Source organism: Psammomys obesus, unplaced genomic scaffold, assembly GCF_907164565.1.
Source record: "Psammomys obesus unplaced genomic scaffold, mPsaObe1.curated_primary_1811, whole genome shotgun sequence".
In the NCBI taxonomy this organism is placed as follows: domain Eukaryota; kingdom Metazoa; phylum Chordata; class Mammalia; order Rodentia; family Muridae; genus Psammomys; species Psammomys obesus.
Window position 1 is genome coordinate 706,729 of NW_026591497.1, and position 27,544 is coordinate 734,272.

At 47.1% G+C, this 27,544-nt stretch overlaps 2 protein-coding genes across 4 annotated transcripts; one reads left to right on the forward strand and one right to left on the reverse strand.

Annotated features, from left to right (window-relative positions):
* Positions 1-24,491, reverse strand: Top3b (DNA topoisomerase III beta). 3 transcript variants are annotated; one of them, XM_055610234.1, is made up of 18 exons: positions 24,429-24,491; positions 15,158-15,296; positions 14,031-14,162; positions 13,733-13,839; positions 12,410-12,484; positions 10,008-10,204; positions 9,461-9,602; positions 8,708-8,821; positions 7,254-7,344; positions 6,414-6,568; positions 6,186-6,291; positions 5,416-5,562; positions 5,133-5,306; positions 3,423-3,551; positions 2,791-2,940; positions 2,174-2,274; positions 1,344-1,545; positions 1-580 (listed from the first exon to the last, which is right to left on the reverse strand). In XM_055610234.1, the coding sequence occupies exons 2-18, from the start codon at positions 15,225-15,227 to the stop codon at positions 99-101; spliced, it is 2,574 nt and encodes an 857-aa protein (XP_055466209.1). In that variant the 5' UTR covers positions 15,228-15,296; positions 24,429-24,491; the 3' UTR covers positions 1-98. The 3 variants fall into 3 exon arrangements, with proteins under 3 accessions (XP_055466209.1, XP_055466208.1, XP_055466210.1); XM_055610233.1 differs by having other exon boundaries at positions 9,446-9,602; XM_055610235.1 differs by lacking the exon at positions 5,133-5,306 and having other exon boundaries at positions 9,446-9,602.
* Positions 17,861-27,153, forward strand: Vpreb1 (V-set pre-B cell surrogate light chain 1). Its single transcript, XM_055610267.1, is given in 3 exon segments — positions 17,861-17,915; positions 24,024-24,569; positions 26,571-27,153. Coding segments are annotated over 3 exon segments (1,011 nt in total). The 3' UTR covers positions 26,981-27,153.
* Positions 27,154-27,544: the final 391 nt, after the last annotated feature.

The following is a 27,544-nucleotide window of genomic DNA, read 5'->3' on the forward strand; positions in this document are numbered from 1 at the left end:
TAAAAAATAAAAAGCATTTTAATGGTTTCAGTGGTTCAAAGATAACCACCATGATGTGTCTACATCAAACTGGAGCTGGAGTGGGGGAAGACAGGCTGTCATACGAAGTAAGCAGCCAGAGCTGACATCTTGTCTTTGGGCCGCCTGGGGTTGGGCTTTCCTGGAGGTCTCCGGCCCCGGGCCCGCCCACGGCCCTGCCTCCTTCCAGGACCACCTCGGTGCATGGGGTGGCAGGAGGCTGCATGCTTTAGCTCCACTAGCTCCTGGAAGACGGGGTCACAGAAGATACAGCCTGTGTGCTGTGTCTCATTGCCGGGGAGGGGAGACTTGGCCTTGTTGAAGTCGACGTCAAGCAGAGCGGCCTCGCAGGTGTTGCAGGTGTCGGGGGATACCCGCACTCGGTGGGCGTTCTCAAAGCAGTGTGCCACCACATTGCATGTATTGCAGGCCACCTTCCACTTTGGCCCGGAGGTGGGGTCTAGAACCAGGACTCCATTCTCGCATTCCACGCACTGGCCAATGCCCAGCATATTCAGCGAGTGCTGGCAGGTGGGGTGTGTGCACTCATTGCAGCCCATGCCTGAAGGAAGAGGAGTCCAGTAACCTAAAGCTGCCCTGGTTCACATACCCTTGTTCTAAACAGAACAATACCGTTTGGGGGCATCTTCTTCACTGGCCTGGGTTCCTCTGCTTATCTAAAATATTCAGTCCTCAGTGCTCTGAGGGTTCTACCTGACCCCCAAACCCTCATTTTGCTTCTGTAGCTTATTAGTGGCTACTCCAGGTTGCCCTCAGGTCACCTGGTACTTATCTGCTGCGCTGAATGCCACTGGGGTCAGGGGCCAGGAAGAGAGCCTGATTATCTTGCTAGCATGCATGCAGACTGAGATCACAAGGATTCCTTATAAATGCTGTGGGTAACAAAGGTGCTGGGCACTGAGCCCCCCTGGTCCCAGGCTCAGCAACACTCTGCTTAGCCTGGATACATGCTCTCTTTTTTTTTTTTTTTTTTTTCCAGCAAAGAGTGCAAAGGAAGACAACAGCAGTGTCTGAGAGCCTAGGGGGCTTTGTTTGCCAAGTGTCCTTATCTGAGGCTCCCTGCCTCTGAGTTAGTCCAGTTACAGGGGCACAGCATGGCCCCTGCCCAGATTCTAAGTGAGCAAACTAATTGCTCAATTATGACCCACGCATACCCAGGTCAGATAGGCTGGCCAGGGACTGAGCAGTGGCCTAAATATTTCCTAGGGTCCTTGATTCAGTACCAGTGGGTACAGGTATGGATGTACGGGTTATACATAGTCTGGTTAAGTATGAAGCTGAGGTCAGCCATGTGCCACACTCACCTTTCTTCATGTCTCTGAAGGGAGGGTGGTTATAGCAGTAAGGACATAGTGGGTAGCTCTTTCCCCGGGAGCCTGAGGACCACAGGACCAGTTCAAAGTCATCCAAAGGGCACCGTAGCTCCTTGTAGAGCTTGATGGTACCATTCTGAGGGAGGGTGTAGGTCTCATCACAGTGGGAGCAGTGCAGACGGCTTGGCTTGGCCTATGTGATGGAAGCAACAAAAAGGGATATGAGGGCTGCTGCTGACTCGCTTGCCCACTGTCCTTTTCTTCATAACCCTGAATAAGTAATGCAGAATGCCTAACAGATACACAGAAAGCAGAATTCAGTGTCAGACAAGGACCTCTCAACCACTGACTGGCATGAGGCCCAGTCACCACACCTCCCACTTCTCCCCTCCCTCACAAAGCCACTAAAAGCCAGCATGGTTCATCACGTGAGGGTGCTTGCTGCTAAGCCCAAGTCCAATCCCTAGAACCCATTTGATAGGAGAGAACTTACTTCTTTAACCTCCACATGTGTTCTGTGGCATACATGTAAGTACACACCCACATACTCTCTCACATCACACTGTAAATGTAAAGTCCAGCATGTTATCTAGATTTATGAGAGAAAGAGAAGTGGTGGCAAGAGCGAATGGACAATGTACATGTGGCCTAGTGGTCTCTGCTGTTACTGATGCTGATTCAGGCCTTTTAATCATTCTGTGTGACAACTAAGTCAAAGGACAGTATTTTTGCTTGGCTAATGACAAACAAGAGGCTAAAGGTGATGTCTGCACAGAAATGCTCTGGCCAGATGTGGCTATAGTCCTTCAACATCCACATACCTGGATATACTTCATAAATCGATGGCATTTCCCACAGCGTGAGAGGGGCTTGCCCGTGGCAGCCAGGGGTGAAAAGGACACCTCCATTAGTTCATCCATGCCTGAGAGCAAAGAGCACAGGAGTCATGTCCGCCCTGTCCTTGGCAGCCCTCCCTCTAACAGGTGGCTTGGTGGAACTGGATGAACTAGAAAGAGGCCACCACCTGTGGTCAAGGATTCAAATGAGGCTGTATCTCTGTCGGTGATAACAGAACAGAGCTGCAGCCCTGATCATCAGCTTTGTACATTCCTGAAGTGTTTTTTTAATTTTTTGGTTTTTTGAGACAGGGTTTCTCTGTGTAGTCCTGGCTGTCCTAGACTCACTTTGTAGACCACGCTGTGCTGAAACTCCCAGAGATCCACCTGCCTCTGCTTCCCAAGTGCCGGGATTAAAGGCATGCACTACCTCAACAGCTCCTGATGTGGATATTAATTAACCTGCTCCTGACAACAGCTAATGAAGAGGCATCACTGCTGTGACTTGCAGAGCTCTGACTCCAGATCTGGGAATGGGCCTCAGGTGGCCCTATCCTGCTGGAATAGCTGCTGATGAGGGGCAGGAAAGAGGCAGGTCTTACCAGCAATAGAATCAACAAAGTAGTGGAACTTTCTCTTGAAGACATCCAGGGTGTGGCCCAGGACCTGGTGGTAGTCAGCTTTGCCCTGGGCAATAAGGTTCAACTGCTTCTCCACTGCGCTGCGGATGGTGGGGAGTACCAGCTCTGCATCTATGAGCAAGTGGGTGGATGCTGCTGCAGGGACTCAGACCCTGCCACTCTACTACACAGGCAAGAACTTCTGTTCAACCCAGCCAACCCAGTCTTCCTGGGTTCCCCTTGGGCTGCTTGTCTACAGAGTTGGAAGGCACCAAGGACAGCCTCTATTGCCACCACCTTTTCCTGATTTCCCATCAGGAAAGTTTGTGTAGAAAGCTTTTGTAGAATGGCCAGGTCTGTGCTGTACTTCTCCATCTCCCATAGAACTGGTGGCACTTTACTGGGCAGAGATGGTGGGTATCTTAGTGAAGAATCCAGGTTTGGTTTGCAGAAGAACCCTGTTTCACTTATGGACCCATTACAATCTGTTGATCCATTAAATTCCTGAGTCCCCACAACACCTCTGCAGTAGGGATTCGGGAAATGCAGCAGAGCCCCAGCACAGGAAGGAACTGGAAAGCCCAGTAGGCCATAGATAGTGGGCAGAGACTCACCAATCTTGTAGTAACCATGCACCAGAACAATGCCAAGGTTGGTGGGCTTGAGCCGGCGGCCACTCTCCACAGTGACATAGTTGCGCTGGCAGATATTGTTGATGTGCACAGGGATACTGGCATCAGTCCCTGGAATGCACAGCATGGCTCTGGGTACTCCTCAGCCTGCCCCAACTAGATGCTCTGGTCTATGCACTCTGGTTTCATCCACCTGCCACAGAAACCCTGTTTCTTGGACCCTCCCAGCACCCATAGGAGGAAGTACTGTGCCACAAACTGAAGCTTATTTTGCTCACTGGGTCCAGACTGCTGTCTCCTGTATGGCTGCCAGAAGCCATGATGCAGAAAGATTCCCAAGATAAAGCAGGGCTGTCTCTGCATTGTGCTGGCACACCTGTGAACCCAAGGACAGCCTTCATTGGTGTTTATTTTAGTTTTGTAGTTAAAAGGCAGAGGCCCAGAGAGGATAAAGGACTCTGTTAGGTCAGAGAACATTCCATGAAACTGTGAGTGCAACTCGGCCTCTTCCACCTGGAAACTGTGGCATGTACGCACTCTAGCTATCGGTCTCTGGTGTCTACCAGAGAGCACTCATAAAGCCACTGTTGAACCAGGCTGGTTTTACCCATTTCCTCTCTTCTCTCTCCTCCCTTTCTTTAGGGCCCTTCACCATACCCAAGGCATGTTTCCCACTCCAGGGATGCAGCTTCTGCCATCTTGTACAAGTTTCTTGGCAGGGAAGGAAAAGTGGAAGGTGATGCATTCTGCTGTGTTGTTGGTCAGAGGATGTGGAAAGGAAACTTAATAGTGACTGCACACTTGCCTGTGCTGGCAGAGAACCAGAGCACTCTGAGCGAGTTCTACGGGGAAGATACTGGCATTGGGGGTTAAGGAGCCTTCAGAGGTTCCATGGCTCATAGTCAAGGAGAGGAATTGGCCCCATTATGGCAGTTTATACATGCGAGAGTTCCTGTATGGCTGCTATAGTCAGATTTTTTTTAAAGACAAAGTATCATTCCAAGCTGGCCTTGAACTTGTGGCAATCTTTTTTTCTTAGCTTCCTAAATGCTAGGATTACAGATTTGAGTCATTACACCCAGGTAGTTAAGCTTTATACTGCCCCCATGGACCCTGTTAAACAGCATTGCCCTCACTCACTTTCCTGTTCAGAAGGTCACACAAGAACTCTGTCCATGCCCCAAACTGAGTATGTGTTGGTCCCTGGGTCCAGAACAGTATATAAGGCTACTAGAAGTCATGAGTGTGCAAGAGGTCCTTAGCACTGTGTGAGCATTAATGGGTCCTCAGCTGCAGGCGGAGGCTACTGCCAGGATTCACTTTAGGTACCTAGGCCCTGGGGAGAAGCAGGCCCAGACCAGAATTCTAGGGCAGGCCTGGCTAGCTGTGTGACTCAGGGAGGCTGCTGAACTGACCTAGGAGCCCTTCAGAATCCTGGATTAACCCTGAGTCTAGTGGGCACTGGTCAGTGGGTAGCCGCCCCATGGTATACAAAGCTGTATCACAGTGGTCATATGGAAGGCCAGGTCCTGATGGTGAGGCCTTGTAAACAGCTTGACACAATGAGCGTGCCTGGACCCACGCGTCATAACACTGGGACCCGTTACCACATGCTGAGCCAGGTATGTTTCCTAGCATCAGCTCTTGGCCCAAGCCCTGAGAACGTTGAAAACCCTAGATGTGGGTACCCACCGATACCGTGCTTCTCCATGAGTGTGATGAGCTCAGCCTCAGTCAGATAGTCTGGGGGACTCGTCTGCTTCTCTAGCATCTTCACCTCACTCACAGTGAAGGTGTCACCCTTCTGGCATGTGGGCAGACTCTCTTCCAGGGGCACACTCTGCCAAGGCATGATCTCTGTGAAGCCTGGAGAGATACCACTGCCATTTGAGGTTCCCACTTGGGTCTCCCATCCCAGCCAGGATCCCATAGTGTTTGTGGAAATGAGAAGGGACTCCATGGCCTGCCATTATACCTGGGGAGAGAACTGTCTTTCCCACGCATGTGAAGTGCTCAGGCCCGACCCTGAAGGAGATGGTGCTCTGGAGATACTTGCAGTCATGGCTCACTGTGGCAATGAAGTGTCTGGTGATGTACTCGTAGAGTCGCCATGCGTCACCCCCTGTAAAGGCTCAGTGTCACCAGGTTCCCTGGACTAGCAACAAGGCCTTGACAGAAGTACCAAGGATGATGCCAGGGATTGAATGTAGGCTTTAAGCACATGCCAAACAAATGCCATACCATTAAGCCCTATGCTTCAAAGCCTGAAAGAGGAGGGAACACACAGGCGAGGGAGGCTGCCTCCAGTGCCTGGGTGGCCCCTTCATGAAGTGTTTCCAGGAGACTGCTCTTTAGACACAGGCCTATGTGGTACTCTTGCTTCACACTGAGATCTCCAGCGGCCCCTGATTCCACTGGCCCTGCTCTCCCTTCTCTACAGGCCTTGGTAATCAAAACAGCCTTAATCTGTAGGAGGTACAGCCCACCTTTGAGCTCTGCTACTCTGCTTCATTCCCCTGCACCAAGGCTGGCTGTATACTGCCTGTCCACAACCAGCTGCGACCACTTCAATTCTGTCTTAGGTGCTTGGTGATGAATGCCCACTATGCCAGTGGTAGGCTGTGGAGCAGCCATACTGATAATGGGCCTGACTCTGTCTACTGGCACCATATGCTGGCAGCAGCTTGGCCTTCACACCCAAGAAGCTTGAGAGTGTGAGGATGCTGGGAAGAGGAGCACCAATACCTAATTCAGCCTCTGTAGCTGCCTTCATAGGTGTGATGGGGGGATGGTCACCAGCATCGTGGCCTTTCCGTGGGCGGTTGATGCCTTCCGCTAACAGCTGCTTAACCTGAGGGAGGGGAAGCAAAGCAGAGTCAAGTCAGGCTGCTTCTTCCCACTGGTCTTGAGTTTAGCCAAGCCTGTCCAGAGGCCACAGCTGATGGGTTGTATGGGGAGTCCCACTCTGCTCACCAAGTCTGCCCAGTATGGGTGGTTGGCCTGCTGTCGCAGAGAGCCCTTCAAGTCAAAGTTCTCAGGATAGTGGGTGGTTTCTGTCCGTGGGTAGCTGATGTATCCTTGTGTGTACAACCTCTCAGCTATTTGCATGGCATGCTGTGGTCCCATACCTGCCAAAATTAGGAGGCACAGGAGGCTTACGGGTTTGGAAAGTGGCCAGGGCTCATCCACAGGCTTGGGCATTCTTGTTTACCCTTACAGATGGTTCTCAAGTGGGTATCGCCATGGTTCTGAGGTACTGGCTAGGTGTGTACCTGGAACACAAGCCTGTCCAAAACTGAGGTCCTAAACCTGCAAAGGTGGGCCCAGTGGGAAACACTGCTCAACTTTACGGTGCTGGTAGCAATGCTGATGACATAATCTGAGCTCTGGCCACAAAGCTGGAGCTAGACCTTTGGGTAGCTAAGCCTGCTGGGACTACACCTCACTTCTGAGCTCCTAGGCTTCTACACTCTAAGACAGCTTGTCCTACTGCTCTCTAACCTGGGAGTTGGCATTTGGCTGTTGATCATTTGATGGTATTGTTGTATCAAGGACCAGCTTTGTCAGGATAATGCTTTAGGATACAACTGTCAACGATCATCAATTTTTCAGCCTAATTCTTGTGATAGCTAAGAAAGCAATGTTTTGAGCAGTCCTATCCTAGGACTTAAACAGAAAGGAAATTCACATGAGACTTAAGACCTCCACCCCAAGCTTCAAACATCACAGCATGAGGGCTCAGTGTGGGTTAAGATATTTCTGTACCAGTCTCAAGATGTCTTTGGCATGCTTTAGAGAAATGTTCCTACATACCCAGAGCTGAGCTGGCCACACGCAGCATCTCCACAGTGTTAAGAGCAAGTGGTCTCTGCTTGGCCTTTTCTTTCCTGCTTGTAGCCTCAACCTGAGGGCAGGACAGATGGAGTGATTATTAGGCAAGATGAAGAGGCACAGCAGACTTGAAATGTGTGAACAAAGGTCTGAATTAATTCATTTGGTCTTTCTGCTTGAAATTCACTTTCCCTCACAGACTGATGATCGAACTGAGTATTTACTACCAGAACAGGGTGTGTATGTGTGTGTGTGTGCATGATGCACACACATTCTGTTTTCCTTGAAGGACAGGGAATATGGAAGGATGGGGAAGAAGTGAGGAAGGGACTGTAGGTGTGAAACCCACAGAAGTCAGCATAGGCCAAGTCCCAGGGTGGCCTGTGGGCTGTGTCAGGGAAATGGCTGCTGGGAGGCCATTTGTGAGAGCTGCCAACTGGACAGCATCACAAAGCCTTCCAATTGTTTAAGGGAAGCTGCAAGTCTTGGTTTCTATGGGATATCTCACAATGGTAATCATTTTGAAATTATCTATGGGCTGGTGCTTGTCTATAGTGAGCTGAGCTACTACTTCCCACTATGAGATGGCATAAAAACCGACTCTCTGTTTTGCCTACTGCAAATATAATCCAAACAAACCAGCCAGTCTCTTGCCTTTACCAACCTCATGCAGACTGGCCAGGTCAGCACATTCCAGATTCCAGACCAACAAATATGGGTGCTGACATTGGGAATATTTGTGTATGTGTAACACTGGAGGTTAGCATCTCTTGGAGTGGGTCCTGACATCAGAGTTGCCAATGTCAAACAGCCTCACTGTGAATCAGCAGAGCCTGAGCAAAATGGCACCAAAGCAAAGTTTGAAAAGGCAACTAGAATGCGACTGAAGGCCAGAAAGAGGCTCAATGATAGTCACTTGTCACAGCTGTAGTACCTGGTTCTATCCAGTGCAGCCAGCCTCTGCCAAGCTGCACCATCTTCCTAAGGACCAAGAGGCAGCCCCTCTGATTCAGAAAATCCTTGTGTAGAAAACATCACCACCCAAGTATGAATACTGAGTGTGTGTGACCTCAGTCAAGTTCACCAATATGCACAGAGGTCCCCATGCAGCTGGTAGCTTGGGACACCAGAGAAAAGAAACATCAGTGTGAAATGGAGTCCTGCCAAAGGAGCCCTTGTGCCTGGGTCTTTTGGAAGAGACAGTGGAAATGGGTTGGTAGTGGTTCATGTGTGGCTAGCATGAGGCAGCAGCTATGAAAGCTGCGGCACTGGCAGGAGTATATTAGGAATGTATGTATGAGGAACCCATTTGTCTAAGAAGCCACATGCATTTCACAAAGAGCAAAAAGGCATGGCCCAGGGTTATAGTGATTCCTAGGTTTCTAGGGCCTGCCCACCCAGGACACATGTGTCAGATATGGATACAGAAAGCATACTTTAGCTTCTTTCTCTAGCTTTGTCATATTTAAAAACATCTGGGCAATCTCCCTGTCGAAAACTCTAACACGGTCCCAGTCCAAAAGGAGAGATTCCTCTTTATCAGTATGAACCTGTAGGAAAGACAAAAGGAAAACACATTTCAGAGAAGGAAACTGAAGCAGAGGAGGCTGGTTTTTGTCCAGACAAAATGGCCTAGCTTTAACATCTTATCACTGCTGAGCTGTGGATCCAAAGCTAACACCCACCCTGTCACCCACTGTGCAGACACTCCTTCTGAGGGTGGGCCCTTAAGGAACACTTGCACAGAGCTGTGCCTCTCACTCTATCCTGCTTATCAAGGCCTGGCTACTCACAGCACCTTCCCATGCCCACACAGGCCTCAAGCCTGGAGAAAAGCAGAAGCGTTTGTACTGTTTTAAATGTGCCATACTTTAGGAGACTTTGATGTAAGACGTCCCTGAAGACCACCAATAAGATTTTCTTAATCCCCACTGAATACACAACAGCTGACCTCACCTCTACCCCAGAGGGAACTCACTCCTACTTATTCAATGCATCCAGGTGCAGCTGAGCCTCAGTGGCCCCATGAAAGCTGGGCCTCTTCCTCCTGGGCACCAGGACCAACAACTGTTTGGTGCTATAACTCATACTTGTGCTCTTGACCTGGAACCAACAAGGTCCTCATGCTGATGGGGAAAACAGCAAAATAACAGGAATAGAGAAGGGAAGAGAACCTTGGCCTGCAGTACCCAGTAGGCTTCCGGTTTGAAGGACTGGATTTTATCATGTCTTTCCACACAGAATCCCAGTGTAGGAGTCTGACATGGCCCAAAGGAGATGAGAGAGCTGTCTAGGTCACCATATTTTCCCTGAAAATACTTTGTTTGGAACCTAAAGGGTTGGAGAAGAGAAAAAAAGGCCAATAAATAACTCATTCTAGACAATTCCCATGTAAACCTGGCTTGTGGATGTGGGGGTACATGCAGAGAGGTCACACAAGAATGATGGTGCTCACTGAGAAGAATGTGAAAGTGACTGAGTACGAAGCCATTGAAGAACTTGTATGTGTGTGCAGAATGGAGTGAGGATAGAATGCATCCTATGAATACTGACCCCAGAACACAAGTGCATGCAAATAATCTGCTTATGAAGCTGTGGCCTATGTGTTGTACATCAGATAAATATATAATTTTCTTCAGGGTTTAAAAAAGCCATCTCTGGTAGCTAATACAGGGCCCTAGGAAAGACAGCACCCTGGCTATGGGGACAGTATGTGCACATGGCAAGGAACAGCACCTAGTGAACGCACAGCCGATACGCAGGTCCAGCTCCTGGCGGGCATCCACTGAGAGTGCCTCATTGTGGTCTGGCTCACTCAGGCGGGTCATGGCATTACAGATATCAGTGTCAGTGATAGAACTGAACCTGGCCCGGAACACTGTCTTCTCACCATTTTGGGAGCTATTCATGACAGGCAGAATGGCATCAAGGACCTGGGAGGAAGAATACTGGCTGTGGTTAATTCCTACAACTTTGCCTTTTACTCTTTACCCACACTGCTGGGCTGGCCCTTCAGGGTTAACCTTCCCACCCTTACTAGGGACCCCCTTTCCCCCCATATCCCTTTACCCTTCTACTTTCCCCAGAAGTCCCTTGCTAGCTGGCCATCTTTCTGGTTGCATCCACTTTCAGATATCCACACACTCCACAGCGCAGCTCCTTTCTTAGTGTTGCCCCGTGACTCCTACCCTTTCACTTCTCTAGTGCTTTCATCCAAACTAAGCAGTGAATGCTAATGCCAAGCATAAGAAGGACCTCATGGTCCTAAACCCCTTCCCTTTTTTTTGGGAGTAGGGAGTGCTTGGATGGATACGTAGAATTGTCACATGATTGGAAAAAAGACAGATAAGGAAAAGAGAAAATGAGTAAGAATGGAAGGCTACAGCAGTTTCTGTATGTGGGCAGGAGCTAGGTATAGGAGGTCCTGAAATTGAGACTCTCTAAGGCTATACAGGGAGGGGAAAGTCACCAGAAAAGCTGGGGCATGCAATGGCATCATTATGGAAAAACAGTGGCCCTATGAGCTGCTACTGTTTCTTGCCTTGGAGTCTTTCTAAGGGGTACTTCTGTGAGGTAGGAGAGAAGAGAGAAAAGGGAGCGTATGGAGTTGAATTTGCCAAGAGAGCTGTACAAGAATGCTGGTCCTGGATACCTGTCTTACCAGAAGCATCTCCTGCACTCAAGTGTGTCAAGTTCCAGGTCAGGGCTGTGGCATAAGGGCTGGAACCACAGCACCAGGGGCAGTACCGGGAACAGCAGGCATAACCAGCAGCATTAAAGTCTCATTACAGAGGGTACATGGAAAACCTTTACCACCCTTCCTGTAGGTAGGGCTCCCTAGGATGGGCAGGGCAGAGGACAGGTGAGATGAGACCTGGGACTGAAAATGGCTCAGTGGGTAAGAGCACTCGTTGCTCTTGCAAAGGACTCAGGTTTAAAGCCATGTATAATTCCAGATCTGGGAAATCTGATGCTCTTTTTTGAACTCTGAGGGCACCAGGCATGTACACAGTACACATACATTATATACACACACACACACACACACACACACACACACACACACACACACACACATATGTATATACACATACATACATTATATATATATATGCAAAACACTCAAACATATTAGGTGATTGCCAAGAAGATTAACTACGGCAACTGAAGGTGTGCAACAGGCATGGAGCTAGGCCAAACACTAAAAAATTCTGCAACTTGCACCCACCCAGAATGGTGCTTAAAAAAAAAATAAAAGAAGCCAAGTACGGTGGGGCATGCCTGTGATCCCAGTACTCAGGGAAGCAGAAGCAAGTGGATCTCTGTGAGTTCAAAGCCCGCCTGGTCTACAAAGCAAGTACAGGATAGCTAAGACTACACAGAGAAACCCTGTTTCAAAAAACAAAAGAAAAAAATAACAATAATAATTGGTGTGTGTGTGTGTGCCACAGTGTGAGTTAAAGGTCAGAAGACAACTTTCATGGGTTGGCTTTCTCATTCCATGTGGGGTTCTAGGGACTGAACTCAGGTTGTCAGACTTAGTTGCAAGCACCTTCGCCTGCTAAGCCATCTTGTGGGCCCTAGTTTATGCATTAAATTTTTTTACATATTTATTTATTTTGGTCAGATGCTGCTGGAGCACGCCTTTAATCCCAATACTTAGGAGGCAGAAGCAAGTGAATCTCTGAGTCTGTGGCCAGCTGGGAGTTCCCAGAGGGCCAGGGCTACACAGAGAAACCCTGTCTTGAAAACAAAACAAAACAAAAAATCAAACCAAGAAACAACAAAAAAAATTTTTTTAAAAGATTATTTTATGTGTACAAGTGTTTTGTCTGTCTGTCTGTGCCCTAGGTGTATGCTTGGTGCCCTTGGAGATCAGATGACCTGGAACTAGGAGTTACAGATGATTATAAACCTGTGTCTTTTGTAAGAGCAACAGTGCTCTTAACCACGGAGTCATTTCTCCAGCCCATGTCTGTGCATGTAAAGTAGCTTAGGTTTTCTGAAACAGGAGTGGGAGAAGACAGTTTCTGAGTCGCTATCCTCCCTATGCCAGCCTCAGCAATAGTGTGATAACTCAGATCAGGGAGGTAGGAGAAAGGGCTAAAGGGAAGCAGCAGAATGGGCTCCACACTCACCTCAAAACAAATATTCTCGCCTTCTTTGTCACAGTCTAGCCACAGCACGACATAGTCACAGCCTCTGCCCTCCACCTGCCACAAAGCACATGTTGACAATCACCGCTGTGACAGTCCCCTCCGGGGACAGGAGATGGAACTAGGTACTGAGCTTCCAGTAGGAGGACTGAGCCTGGGCTGAGTGAGAAGTTGTCTGCAGTGAGGCTGTCTCAGCACTCAGGAAAGATCTTGATTCAGAACTATCAAACTGTTAGATCTGATATAAAATTATAATTACACTATGACCTATTCTTCTGTGTGTGGTGCATGCACATGGCGCGCAGGTGCATGAGCATGTAGGTGCATGGTGTGCAGGCATGGCTGTGCAGGTGCATGGGCGTGCAAGCTCATGGCATACAGATGCATGCATGTGCAGGTGCATGGGAATATAGGTGCATGGTGTACAAATGCATGGGTGTGCAGGTACATGAGCCTGTGGGTCAGAGACCAGAGGTGCCTTGCTCTACCATTCTCTGTCTTACCCCTCAAGACAAGCTTTCTCACTGACCCTGGAGGGGTGCCATTGGCCAGCCAGCCCCAGCGACCCTCCTGTCTCTGCCCTCCACAGCACTGAGCATAGGTGGTGGGATCCACACTTGTTTGTGCAGCAAGTACTCTTACTCACTGAGCCCCCTCTCTAGCCCTCACAGTAGGTATCTTAAAATATTTTTACTTTTATTATGTGGTCACAAAATACAGTGCATGCTCCATAATTTCCAGAGGGAAATAAAAGATTAAAGTGGATTTAATAAAGGTTTTATTTCTAACATTTTCAAACATGTCTTTAATATTCAACTTCTCTTGTCCACATCTACTTTCGTGGACCATCTTCCTTTCTTATAATAGACCTTAATGGCTCAACTTAAACATTCAAAGAGCTAAAATGAAACAGTTCTGTGTTAACAGTGGTTGTTTTGAGTTGTGTGGCTATACTTTTTTTTTCTTTAAACTTATCTTTATTTTCCAGTTTTATTTTAAATATGTATATATTTATCTTAAAATTGAGAAAAACTCTTAACTGAGCCATTATAAAAACAGAACTTATGCTCTCCAGAACTGGTGTCAAGGCTGTCTGGGATAGGGAACCAGGCATGAGACATGCCAGGTGGGCCAGCAGAGTACTCACAGAAAGGCAGAAAAACATGGGTCCACAGCTGCCAGCCAAAGCCTCAGCGTCCAAGATGCAGAGAAGGGCACAAATAATGGTGTGACAAGACACCTGTGCCACCTATAGTATGGGGAGCTGAGAAGGGCCCCTTGGCGGGCTCATGCTCCCTCACTCACCTGCAGGAACTTGACCATGTTGAGCTTGGGGTTCGCCTCCTTTTTCTCTGTGGGAGCTTGGCTAAACAGCTCTGCAGGGTCCACCTTATCCCACTTGTTGTACTTTCCTGTAAACCACATCCATGAAGACACTGAGTCACACTTCACAAGGGCTCAGCCTCTGCAGCTGTCACAACCTTATGAATATGGTAGGGCACATCATGCCAGCTGCCAACCACTTCATGATCTAAGTGGATCCCGGGTTTTGTTGCACAGTGCTCCTTTCATCAGGACAGAGACAGGAGGATGGTCATCTTACCCAGAAAATCCAGGGTCATCACATGACCACAGACAGATGTCATCTTGAAGTGGACAGGTTGTCCAGCAAAGGTTCCTGTGTACTTGTGCACTGAACACGCCCCATTCAGCCCTTTGTATGAGGACATGTTCCCTAGGGAGGGAATATACACAGACAAGTGTGAGGCTAAGCTGTCCATGCTGTGGGTCCCTAAGCCTACATGCTGACTCTCAGAGGACAAGAGTCCTCCTTCCCCCAAGTGGTCACTCCTTCACTCCCTTGCATGTACTGGGTAACACAATGGTGCTCAAGGACAAAAGCGTCTATAAAAAAATTTAACAGTGACTCAGGTCAGTCCCATATTAGTTAGGAACTAGAGGCACAGACTGTTGGGTTCTCACTGCATTTCTGGTCCCTGGCCCTCCTGGTTTGAATTCTACCTTCATTTATTTAGATTTTAAGGTTACCAGAAACCTCCTAATTATTATATCCTAAACTATGGTCCCTCAGCTAAACACTCATGATATTTGGAGATGAGAAGACGCCTTCTGGACCCCTCTGGACCTTTGGACTATGCAGTCTCAGCTTAACTAGGGGCTCTTTCTCCTCCATCTGCTGGTAAAAGGGAGGCCAAGGCAGATGTTTGCCATTGCTGTGTAGTATCCAAGTGCTCTTCCAATTCAGAGGAAAACAACCTCCCAGGCACCACCTCAGTGGCAATGAAGATCCTGATAGGTAGATGTTCTTCTAAATTCCTGGCTCTCAGGTCACTGGCCACCATGAGATGCAGAAGATGTAGCTGTAACTACATCAAGGGCTCAGCAGGCAGTAGTGAGTATCTAGTGGTGCAAAATCCAAGACTTGGTCTCATCCACCTCCCTTTTAGAGTCATTTCTTTGTTTTTATGACAATGCCTTAACCAGTTCAGCACACTGACAAGCACTCCATTGTTTTTCCTGGAGGCTTCAGCCCTAGTACTCCATATCATCAGAGATTTGCTAGAGGTACTTCCTAAAACCTGTCAATCCCAGTTGAACCTTACTAGCTGTGAAAGGCACACTTTGGAAAAAGAAATATCCTAAAAAGCACAAATGACTGAACTTATAGATTAAAGCAATCAAGCAGCCTAGTGTTTATTTTTTTCCTACCTCGGGAGAGGATTTTGGCAATGGACTGTGCCAGGGATGGCTTTTCTGCTACCATGAGCACAGTCTTCATTCCTGCTCTGGGCTGTCAGGGCCCACAGGCCGTAGCACTCAGACTCAACACGACTGTCGATACTGACTCCTAAACAGAAGAAAAGACAACACATTTATCTCTTCCTCCAATGCTCAGGGAACTCTGTGAAGAGGGGCAAAAAGAAGGTATGAGCTAGACCAAGGAGTAATGTGTTATGGAATGCGTTCTTCTAGGTAGCAAGTATCTACATGTAGTTAGCAGTTGCTGAGGGAAGGAGGTATTTTCCTTCAGTGGTGTAGCTCCTGGTGAAGTGTCCAAGATCCTACAAATAACCTAATGAAATGTCACTGGTTCACACACACACACACAAAGATGACATCAAAGTAGAGGGCAACAAATTGGGAAGAGGAAGGGAATCACAGAAAATGGGACTAAAATGGGCAACCAGTGATGAATATAATAATGATACATTATATTCATGTATAAAAATGTCACAATGAAACCCGTTATTTGGTATAATTAACTTTTGGTATAATTAACTAATGACTGGGGTTGGTGTGGTGGCGAGCAGCTGGGGGAGCCAGCTTGGAGCAAGAGTAAGGTTCAATGTGTCTAAACTCCAAAAATCTCATCTTGAGACCAGCAGGAGTAAGGACTGCTCCCTTCCTGGTCTGGACCTGATGTGCCTGTAGCCTTGTGATCCCCACCTCGGCCACCCTTGAGGTAGTCATGCAGCCTGGTGGCCAGGTTTCAGGTTAAAACTTCCTATTTCCTTATAAGGACATGTCCAGCTAGCACCTGGAATTTCCCTTCATGCAAATGAAGCATTCCCAGAACCTTAACCAGAGACAATGCTGTATATTCACCCCTCCAGCCCCTTCTCATGTCCCTATGGTCTATATAGCCCTTACTCCTCCCAATAGAGAAAGCTGTTTCACTGAAACCATCTGGGAGAAGGCTGCACTCCCTGCACCCACCACCGACTAAGGCCCTGCATAACCCACCCGACAGGCTAAGTTTCATTCCTTCCAGTTCAGCCCCATGCACAATGGTGTCTGGACACCCTGAGGGCAGGAACAGACTAGGGCCAATAGGTTGGCAAGAAGGTTAAGTGGGTAAAACAAGGAATATTACTTTTCTTTTGTACACTGGTGCTGGAGATGGAACCCAGAGCCATCAGTATGCTAAGCAAATACTTTACCACTCAATTATACCCCAGTCCTGAGGAAACCAAATAAATGAAAGCCAGGGAAACTGGAGAACATTTAGTTCAGGCTAAAATAAGTGAGTTCTGGCTCTATGTAAGGGAAGCAAAGTGACACTACAACTTTAGGTCCTTTGCTGTTCATGCCTAGAAACCTACTGGGACCTGTAGACCTGGACTAATCGTTTAGGGCAGGGCGTGGATGCCCAAGCCCCTGGACTAGTTCTTGGGATACCTGTCTGTGAAATCATCTCTTAGATGGCAGAGGAACTACTTACTGGTTTCTAGGCTGAGAGAGGTACTTCATCTGGCTGGGTACTGGCTGGGTACTGGCTGCCTAGGGATACATGTTACCCAATGCAGATGGCCATGTCAGGGCCCTGGAGGAACTATGAAACCTATCATGTGGCTTGAGATCCACCAACTGCAGAGTGCACTCGCCATCAAAACACAGGAAGCTCTTCATCTCTAGCCTCCCAACTACTTTCTACCCCTATCATTCTGCAGTCCAAACTCTACAGTCAAATTAAATTTCACCCAATGGGGGATGAAAAACAACAACCCTATTTGGACTAGAAGGGAGGATATGATCCTCCAAGGATGAAGAAATATTATGGAGAGACAAAGAGGAAACTAGAATAGGAAGAGCAAACAGGGAAAAGGATAGAAGAGAAGGGTAAAGGAAGGAATATAAGGAGGGACAGCTAACACTAAAAGACATTTGAGAAGCCACATGAAAACTTACTACTGTAGAAGCTTCCTAAAATATAATTACACATAAAAGAAATCTAAATAGAATTACCAATAACAGGGGAGACAATGCCCCAACTTGACATCTTATGCCACTAAGTAAAACCTCCAGTGCCAGGAATTACTAACATCTTGTTGAGTAGATCAAAGGGGCCCCACAGAAACCCCCAAACAGCTCAGGTTGTTGTCAAGGCTCCTGGTTGCTCTCCACAATCCAATAGTAAATAAGGTCCTATTACTAAAGAGAACACTTACACATGTCATCAAACACGGAAAAGTCAAGCTGGTGCTTAACTAGAGGTTTCACTTCTATTGACTAGCATTCACGGTATTGGTGTACTCTGTATGCTACCAGAAGAGATAAGGTAATTATCGGCATCTCCCAGCTACAATATCTGTAACCTACAACGGAGACTTGCAAGTTATATTGGTACAATAATGGCACGAATGTTATGAGAGTTACCAACCCACTTTCTGATTGGATTTAAGGCTCATCCCATGAGATGGAATCCATACCTGATACTGCTATAGAGGCCAAGAATCTGATATTTGATAGTTCATGGGACTAGGGCAAACCAAATACTATTGCTCTGCTACAGGGCAATAGCAGAAAAATTACTCCTAGTAACATTCTTCTATACCCATAAATCAATGCCTTGCTTGGCTGTCATCAGATTTGCAGTAGATGGGAACCAACATAGAGACTCATAACTGGACAATGCCGAGAATAAGAGACTCAGACCTAAATGGGATGTCTTCATCAAATCCCTCAGGTAGCTATGTGAAAGAGGAAGCAGAAAGATTTTAAGAGGCTGAGGTGATGGATTATGCCAAGTGTCTTCCAGACACAACAGGATGGCTACACACGTGAACCTACAGAGACTATGGCAGCCTGCACAAGGTCTGCACAGGTTTAAGCCAGAGAGGGTTCCAGCACTGAGTGAAGAAAGAGGACATGGGCTCCCAGCCCTAAGCAAGAAGCTGTCTGCAACTGATATCCGTTGGCAAGAGAAAAATTAGTTTCTTCCAGTAGAGTCTCTATGTGTGTATTAACCACACCTCAGGGCATACATTATGCCCAGGAGTGGCTGGCCAACCCAAAATGAACTCAATAGTATTTTTGTAGTCTTTTTGTCTTATTTTGCTTTGTTTAAACACTTTTTGTCTTATTGATATTTTAATTACTTTAATGTTGATTTGTATAGGTATGTGTGTTTGCTTTTTTTTATAAGAGAGAAAAAAGAATACAAAGTTGGGTGAGTAGAAAGGTGGGGAGGAATTGGGGGAGGGGAAAACATGATCAAAATATACTGTTTGAAAAAAATAATTTTTCTTCCCACTAAAAACACTTTTTAAAAAAATCCCCAAAACAACAACCCTATTTGGGCACTAGGAAGGGAGAGGCAAGAGGATCAATACTGTAAGGTCACTGGGTACAAGAAAATCCATTTGGAGCCTCTGCCTGTGCTCCCTGACTAGACTGTTCTACCACCCTGAAAAAGACTGGTGACCCTCTCTTCTTCTGTTTGGCTTGTTTTTGGTGTTAGCTTTGGAAGCTAGAGTCTTGTACAGAGCTATACTCAGCCTCAGAGCTCTTCTAACACTGTCTACTGGAGTCAAGCCTCTCTGTTCCCACACTCATCGCCCTTGGCCAGGCATCTGTCTTAACTAACCCATATTACAGTGTGTACTATGTATGGCAGTGATACCTTGCAAGAGGACATGCAAACTTCATATCTGGACCATTGTTGGCCCTTGCTGTAGTTTTCTAGGCTGGATATATCACTTGAAACCTGCTGGCAAAGCAGGGAAAAAAACACAACAATAAACACAAAAAACCTCTGGCCTGCAAAGGCAGCACACCTGCAAACATATAAAAATGTTTCTCTTTTCTGATTTATAGCTGCACATTTATATTTTACTCACAGTTGGGGTCAAGTGAGTAGATTGTTGTCTTACTTCTTGGTTCAGCAGTTAAGAGTGTACACTACTCTGGTAAAGAACTAGCATTTGGTTCCCAGCAGCCAAGTGAGGCAGATCTGACACCTACTTCTGGCCTCTTATATACATAATTAAAAATAAAATCCCCAAATAATTATTATTATTATGGGCTATGAAAGGCTACTTGACAACAACCTTTAAGAAATGAAGAGCTAAAGCAAGTCTATACTTACTAGCACAGACCGTAACCTGGAGAACATAGCTTACGTCAGTGTGGGACAACTCCACCGGAGCCATCTGTGAAAGTGCACTTCCTCAACAATTCCTTGCCTAGAGATGAATACCGTCAACAGGAACTTTACTGAGCAACCACGACACACCTGGCCTAGTCCTGGGTTCAGGTAAGATGGTACAAAGCAACACTGGTTCTTGTCTTAGAGCTCACACCTGGGTTTTCACAGGTGGGGAGAGTAAGGGGCAGGGTAGAACTGGACAAGATAGCATCTGGGAGAGGTGTGTAGGCAAGAAGGGATCAGGGAAGTTGAGGCCTGCAGAGAGATGGCTGGACAGTTGTAGGGGCAATTAAGTGGGTGGGGTGGGGTGGGAAAGCTGGGAGGCAATGAAGAACCTGACCTCAAATATTAGAGACTCTCTAGCTGACACACAGGTGACTGAACCCCAGAAAGCTGGGGACTAGGCACGAATGCGATGGGGGAAAACACAGATAACATCTAGATTTTGTTTAAGTCAGGCAACTGAAGGAAGAAATTCCTGTTGGTTGATGGACACTTGAAAAAAAAGGAGGTCAAGTCAAAATTCAGGAGCAGTTCAGGTGTGGTGGAGGCAGCACCACACAGATTGAGGCTGGGCACCAAGGAGATAAAGAGGAGCCATTTGCGTGTGCCAGGAGAGGCCTTAAGTCTAAGTAAAAAGAACACTTCAGTGACACTACTACAGTGTTGGGTAGGTTAGGAGATGTAACAGCTAAGACCTGCCCGTAGGTTAAAGTGATCTGAGTGAAGCTTGGTGATCCTGGTGGGAACCATTTGTCCAGTGACAAAAGCAAAGGCTGAGTGGGACAAACTCTAGAAAACCGTAAGTATGCCTTTACATTTCGTTTTAGATGGATGGCATGCCATTATGATAACTATCCAAGTAGAGCAGAAAAAAGATGAGAGAGTGGGTGAAGGGTTGAGAGGCAGCTGAGCAGCCTAAGGCATGAAGAGGCTGGGGAAGAGGTTTAAGCAGTTTGGGGCTCAGACAGGAAGCAAAGGAGGTGGCACCTCTCGGTGAGGAGAGGGTAGAGATTGAGAGACATAATCAACATGGCAGACCTGATCCTAAGGAGGGCAAGAGGGGGATGCAGGAAGGGGCTACACCACTGTCCTTAAAATAAAACAAAACAAAAAATAAAAACTTTAGGCTTGGTGTGGTAGGAGGCAGAGACAAGCAGAGCTCTTAGTGTGAGCCTGAGGCCAACCTGGTCTATACAGTGAGTTTCTAATGTCCTAATGGTAAGAAGCTTGCTGCTGAGGTAGAAATGAAGTCAGAGGGAGTGATTCTTGATTTGCAAGGTACTGAGTCAGGAATACGGACAGGCTGAGCAATGAACACTGATCTGTGGCAGTGAAGGGTCCTGAGAAGAGACCACAGAAACAAATGGTAAGTGCTAGCGAGACTATTCATGTGGACAGTGAGCCCTAGGAGGCAGGATAGGACTGTGATGGAAGAACCAGATGAGACATCTATGAGAAAACACTGCTGGGGAATTCTCTGCAGCATTATCACTCAAAGTAAAAGACCAGAAACAACCTAGTAGTTAACAGGGAACTGGTTACATGTAAGTACAAGAAAACACCCACAGACAACCAAGATCAGTTACATAGGGAACCCTATTCAATTAACCAAAATACAAAGCACTGTTATGAGTGACCAAACACATCTGTGTACATATGCTCGCTTACGAAAGGCCGGTGCATCTGCATAACTCAGAAACAGCTGCCTGGGGAGGGTGTGAGGGTCTGGAGGTGGGGTGGTCCTAGCTCATCACAATCCCTTTTGTATTATTTAAAAAACTTGTTACCATGGATGTAGACAACTGATCAAAAAAGACAAAGAATGCATCTAAACATACTAAGGGCAAAGGGCACTGTTCAGAAACAATGGAGATGTCAATGGAAATTCCTTTACTAAAGGGGTTCCTGTTACTCCTAATGATGTATGAAAGTAGCCTAAGTCAAAGTGAGCTTGGGACAGCACAGTCCTTGCTGTAGGGCCACAAAGAAGTAAAACTTGCCTCAAGTAAAAACTTGAATGTTTTCCCTAAATATATAATCTCACAAGGAAAAGGGCCAAACTCTTCAAAAATGTGTTGCCTGTAAGAATATCTCCACTGTATTGCCCTGCAGCACTTACTACTAAACCTAATGTGGACTCCTATTAGGTTCTTGTCTTACAGCTCCTAGAATATAAATTATGGGAAAGCAGGAACTTTTTTTTTTCTCACTCAAATGGGAAGTAGTACATGGTGAGCAAACATCATCAAATAAATGTCCGGATACATGAATACTACAGTTTTATCTGTAAAGCAAATAAAATGCTTATCGAGCCTTAAAATTAAATTAAAACAAAACAAAATCAAAACTTACTTTAGGTTGGATATGGTAGGAGTCAGAGACAAGCAGATCTCTTAGTGTGAGACTGAGGTCAACCTGGTCTAGACAGTGAGTTCTAGGACAGCCAGGGCTACATAGTGACACCCCATCACATAAAAACAGTAAAAACAACAACACCGACTTTAAATCTATAGGGTATTGAAAACATTTCTATTCCAAGGTGTTCTTTTTTCCGTGGTTTCAAAGGTTTGGGAATTATGTATCGCTACTCCTCCCTTGCAGCCTAAGATCCTAGGTTACTGAACAGATTGCTAAATCCCTTCAGACACAAACATTCCACAGGAATTATGACATTTACCCAGAAAAAGAAATATAACTGGACAGTAATACAAAGCTGTGTCCTCTTGTCAAGACTGTGCAGCTATTGTCCACTTGAGTATGCACTGATCTTCAGGTGCTTTGACTCAAAACAGGTATAAGTAGTTTTAGCATTTCAGCACCACAAGGGGACTTTGTAACATTCTATCACTATTTCAAAGGAGGAAAAAAGTTATTTCTGTTGCCAGGTATGCCTTAATCCCATCTTTCAGCAGGCTGAATGAGGCAAGAGGAATGCGAGTTTTAGGTTACACTCAGCTACAAAACAATAAGCTGTTTAAAAATTTCCCCCCCTTAAGGGTACAGAACCAGGTAATCCAGAGATGAGGGCCTTGACAGTGACTGTCACAAAGGAAAAGGCACTGAGTCTCAAAGAACGTGACTTACTAGGTTATTGGACAGTTGGCTTCCTTATTTCTAGCCCAGAACAATTTCTTTCATCCATACCAGTTTCTATCTTTTAAAAAGATCTCTGCAAATGTAACTGTGATTAAGCTCAAGACCTTCTTATTTTTTATTTAAGGAACATCTTCCATTTGAAAATGAAAACCATCATGGTAGCTCAATAACCAATTGGTTTCCCATAGTAGGGGGAACAGGGACTATCTCTGACAGGAACTCAATGGCAGGCTCTTTGACTCCCCACCCCCCAAGGGAGGAGCAGTTCTGCTAGGCCACAGAGGAGGACTTCACAGCCATCCCTGAAGATACCTGATAAAACAGGGCCAGACGAAAGGGGAGGAGGTCCTCTCCAGTCCATGGACTTGGAAAGGGGCAGGGAGAAGCTGAGGGAGGGAGGGAATGGGGGAGCGGGATGCAGAGTTGACAAAATGTGAATAATAACAAATAAAAAAAATGAAAACCAGTGAAAAACCTGAATTTGATGGTTTATAAGCATCACTTATACACCACATTCACACTCTAACTTAGTAACATTACTATTCACTTTAAATTTTTGCCTTTTTTGTGTGTGGAAGGGATTTGGCATTGAAACAGGGCCTTGTGTAGCCAAGGCTGGCCTCAAATTCACTATGTAGCCAAGGCTGGCCTTCAACTCTTGATCTTCCTACCTTTAACTCCAGAGTGCTGAGAATAGAGGTGTATACCAAAATGTCTAGGTAATATTTTTATATATGATCACTTAATATATATAGACTCCTTAATATAAACCAATACGACACACCAAATTTGATATTTGATATTGCCTGCCAAGGCTCTCAGACTACAGTTTGTCCTATTCTGGAGCAAGTGTTATCTAGGTGTTGACTGCAAAGAGAACAGCAAGACAACCTGTTTATACCTCGCCAAGTCTCAGCAATCACTGTGTCCTTCGAGAGGCACTGTAAATATGGGCATTTCCTTTTGGGTCGGTGTTTTATGAAGTAGTGGATTTAACTTGACGAGAAGCCCCAAAAGGAGTCAGCAAAGCTTGAGTGTCTTAGTAGTTAACGCTTCCGTGATTTTCAAGTACCCAGGAATTCAGGAAACAGGTCCAGTCCCTTAACTCCTTGCCTGTTATCTAGTATGCTGCAGCTGTATCTACCAACATCTCTATAGAGTAGAAAGCTCAATTTTAAAAATCTAAAAACATTTGTGTGAGTGCACATGTTTGGGCGCACAAACGCTGCAGGTCACAAGTGGAGGTCTGAGGACAACTTGTGGGATTCAGCTCTCCTTTGACCTTGTGGGTTCCTGGGTTCTCAAGCTTGGTGGGCAAGAGCGCTGAGCCAGCTCATCAGCCCAGTTTTGAAAGCCAGAGTAAACTGCAGTTCATAACAATTCAGACCTTGACAAACGGTGTTTGTTTGTTTTTCCTATCCGGCCATCAAACCCAAGTCGTTCTGCCTTCTCCCAGTCCTGTTCCCAAAGGCATAAGTGACAAATAGGTTAGGAGGGGTCACCGTTTTCCCTTCCACCTAGGCGTAAGTAGCTGGCCCTCGATTCTAGTTCATTGGTTCACCCAAGCTTTCGCGGACTCTGTGGAGATCAAGTCAGGGCACAGCCGAGGTCTCCAGACGGAGCGGGCTCCGGGAGGCAGCGAGTGGAACCTTCGGCTTAGAACGCGGACCGCGGGCCTGAGCCTCTGCGGGCGCCACGTCCTCCCGGAGCCTGTTTCCCTACCCTTGGTTCGGGGGGACACCCCACCTCGGGGCTGCGGGGAGAAGCCCACTGAGCGCGGGCCCACCACCGCTCAGCCGCCGCACGGCGAGGGCGAGGCGGCGGGAAAGGCGCGCCAGGCATGGACCCTCCCCCACGCCCCGGCCCGGGCGGGAGCTCCGCTACCATTCCGGAAATGCCTGAGGAAAGCCAGAGTCTTCCGCTTTCTCGAGCAGCTAGCAACCCACTGCTCACCCGCTGTGCCGCTGCAGCTCTCGCTCCGGCCTCGCTCTCCCGGTGGCCACTCGCGAACGCACTTCCGGCTCTGTCCGCCTGTGGCGTTCCCTCATCTGCTCTCCGATGTCGACACTTCGATGTCTGCAAGTTCCGCGGCTGGTGAGTTCCGGGTACCCTGCTGTCTGCGTCCGGTTTGGTGCCGCAGGTGTTCCCTGAGCCTCCACTATGTTTCTTCTTCCAGCAGCTGGAGTAGATTCCCCCAAAACCATCCAGAGAAGACAGACTATAATGATGATTGTCACTATGATTTTGGAAAGCAACATGAAAACAGATGCTATTAGTAATTAAAATAATTTAAACTTTGCGGATCGCAGGGTTCTCCAAGGGTTAGAAACATTTGTCACCCAGGATGGTGGCTCGCACTAGGAATGAAGTGATCAGAAGGCTGAGGCAGAGAGTTAGAGGTCAGTCGGAGCTAGATAGTGAGTTTCATAACAACAAAACAAAACAAAACAAAACAAAACACAAAACACCATCTAAGATTTTGTAGACCGTACTATTTGTGTTAATGTATTTGGAAGATAATGTATAAATGTTTTTTGAGCCTTAGTATTATGGAGATTTTTAAAACAGTTTTCATGACTATTTTAACATTTCGTTTTTAATAATCCCAGCACCTGGGAGGCAGAGACAGGTGGATTTCAATGAGTTTGAGGCCAGCCTTATCGACATGGTAAGTTCCAGGACAGCTAGCCAGATTACATAGTGACACTCACTCTTAAAAAAATTATTTTTATCTATTTATTTTCAAATGGCCTTATTATGTGGCTCAGGCTGTCCTGAAAGTCACTGTGGACCCAGACTGTCCTCAAACTTGTGGTAACATCCTTTTGTTACTAAGATTGGGCCCCAACAGCCCTAACAAGCTAGGGTTGGGCACCCATCCTTAATACATCAATTAAAGAGACAAGAACGAACCCGCAAGATGGCTCAGCAGGTAAAGGCAGTGGCTGCCAAGCTGTCCATGTGCACACAAAATAAATGAAAATAAAAGTGTAATAAAATAGACACAAGTAATAGTAACAAGCAGAGAAAGGAGAATTATTCGAAGTGCCCACATATGGTAGAGGGACAACTGAAGAGGCCCAGGGACATCTCCCACAAGTGTTTGGGACCTGAGACTTAGGTTTAAGGAGAGAGCAAGAGGTATGCTTAAGCAAACAGTCATGGTCAAAGCGTGGTCTTGCCTGTCATCCACCCATCACTGTCTCATAGTGATCTGATAGGTTGTCAGAACGGAGTGAAGATCCCTTCAGTGGTTGACCCAAGTCTTCAGCCTTTCCCTTCTCTCAGAATGAGATTCCTGGAGAAATTATAATTCTTTAGGGACCATAGTTTGACAACAAGCTATCATTGTAACCTCCTGGCAGGAGTGACAGTTTTCAGATTAGCCCCTCCCATTGTCAATCAGATGATGATGTCTGTGGCTTCTTTTTTGAAGCCTCATTACCTGGCTTTGTTCTTGGTGAGTAAGATTCGGGTTGAAGGTTCTTCTGGAGCTTAGAAGGTGTTAGAGCATCCCTCTCCTTCTGAGAACCCCAGTTTCCTGCTGCATGAAGAGCTATTTTCACTACCCCAAGGATGTATCCTCTTGTCTCAGTTCACCAGGTGTTCACCAAACATGAACAAGAAATCTGTTTCTGTGGGATTCAGCTTCTCAGGGGGGAGTTGAGGTCACTCTCCCTCAGGGAGATGAGCCCACCAGTCAGCTCCTGGGTTCTGGCCCATGAGTTTCTAGCAGGTGCTTCCTCCCAGAATGCTTCCACAGGTCAAACCCAGAGCCACAAAGGCTGCTATTAGATCATTCTAGTAAATGAAGTTGTAGAGCCCAGAAAGCCTGGGAGGGTGGTGAGCAGGAACCAGGAGTGCAAGGACCCACTCCTCAAAGAGGGTGGAGAGTGCTTCCCAGCTGACAAGGGCACTAGGAGCAGTGGCTGTGAGGGGCAGGGTGCTACAGGTCTTGAGCCATGGCCTGGAATTCTGTCTTACTCATGATGCTGGTCCACATCACAGGTAAGGGAACTCTTGGACCCCAGAGCTTTTTTGCCCCTTCTCTTGCCTATCTCTGTCTCAGTGATGGGCATTCTTCTATCTTCCTAGGTTGTGGCTCTCAGCCAATGCTACATCAGCCACCATCAGCCTCTTCCTCCCTTGGAGCCACCATCCGCCTCACCTGTACCCTGAGCAGAAACCTTAACATCCGCGTTTACAGCATTTACTGGTACCAGCAGAGGCCAGGCCACCCTCCCAGGTTCCTGCTGAGCTACTTCTCACACTCAGACAAGCACCAGGGTCCCAAGGTGCCCCCTCGCTTCTCTGGATCCAAAGACATGGCCAGGAATCTGGGGTATCTGAGCATCTCTGAACTGCAGCCTGAGGACGAGGCTGTGTATTACTGCGCTGTGGGGCCCCGGAGCCAGGAAAAGAAGAAAGGAATGGAAAGACTGTGGAGAGGAGAAAAGTAGCTTACAGAGTCCGGATCCCAGGCTCTGGAGATGTTCAGACCCTGAAGTGAAGACTGAGTTTGTTTGCTAGCCTAGGCTGGTAGAGGGAGGCGGGGTAGAGCATGGGGCTTTGCAGAGCCAAGGAGGGAGATGGAGCCATCCAGCACTTCCTTGTATTGCAGTGTTTCAGTGACCCCCATTGGAGGCTGGATTATAGAATTAAAGCTGTTTTACTGAGATTGGCTTGGCTCGTTTTTGATAGCAGAACCAACTTAAGAACTGCCTAGGTCAAAGGTCCCTGGAACCTAACTAGTCTTGCTCAGCTTGGCCAGGCAACATGAACAGCATTTGCCTGAGCCCTGATCATGGGACAAATGGATGGCAGAAACACCTTGGAGGGGGGACCTCCTTGCCAAGGACGAGGGTCTCATATTGTCATCTCCACAGTCACAGAGTGAAGGACCTTAGCCAGCACCATCACTGGGCCTCGGCTTTGTGGAAGAGCAGGGGCCAAGTGACAGATCTAGAGCACATTCCCCTCATTGGTACTAGTGGTGTTTTAGGCTGGACAGACCTTTGTCATGGGGCTGCTTGTCCTGTGTATTGTGGGTGTTGAGCAGATGGCTGCAG

Bases quoted from the DNA above. Each gene is read 5' to 3' on its own strand.
- Top3b (XM_055610233.1), bottom strand. From the start codon at position 15,227: ATGAAGACTGTGCTCATGGTAGCAGAAAAGCCATCCCTGGCACAGTCC. The intron at 13,840-14,030 runs GTAAGATGACCA...TGTGGTTTACAG, and splicing joins GATGACCCTGGATTTTCTGG to GAAAGTACAACAAGTGGGAT. The intron at 2,275-2,790 runs GTAAGACCTGCC...CTTTGCTCTCAG, and splicing joins CTTTGTTGATTCTATTGCTG to GCATGGATGAACTAATGGAG.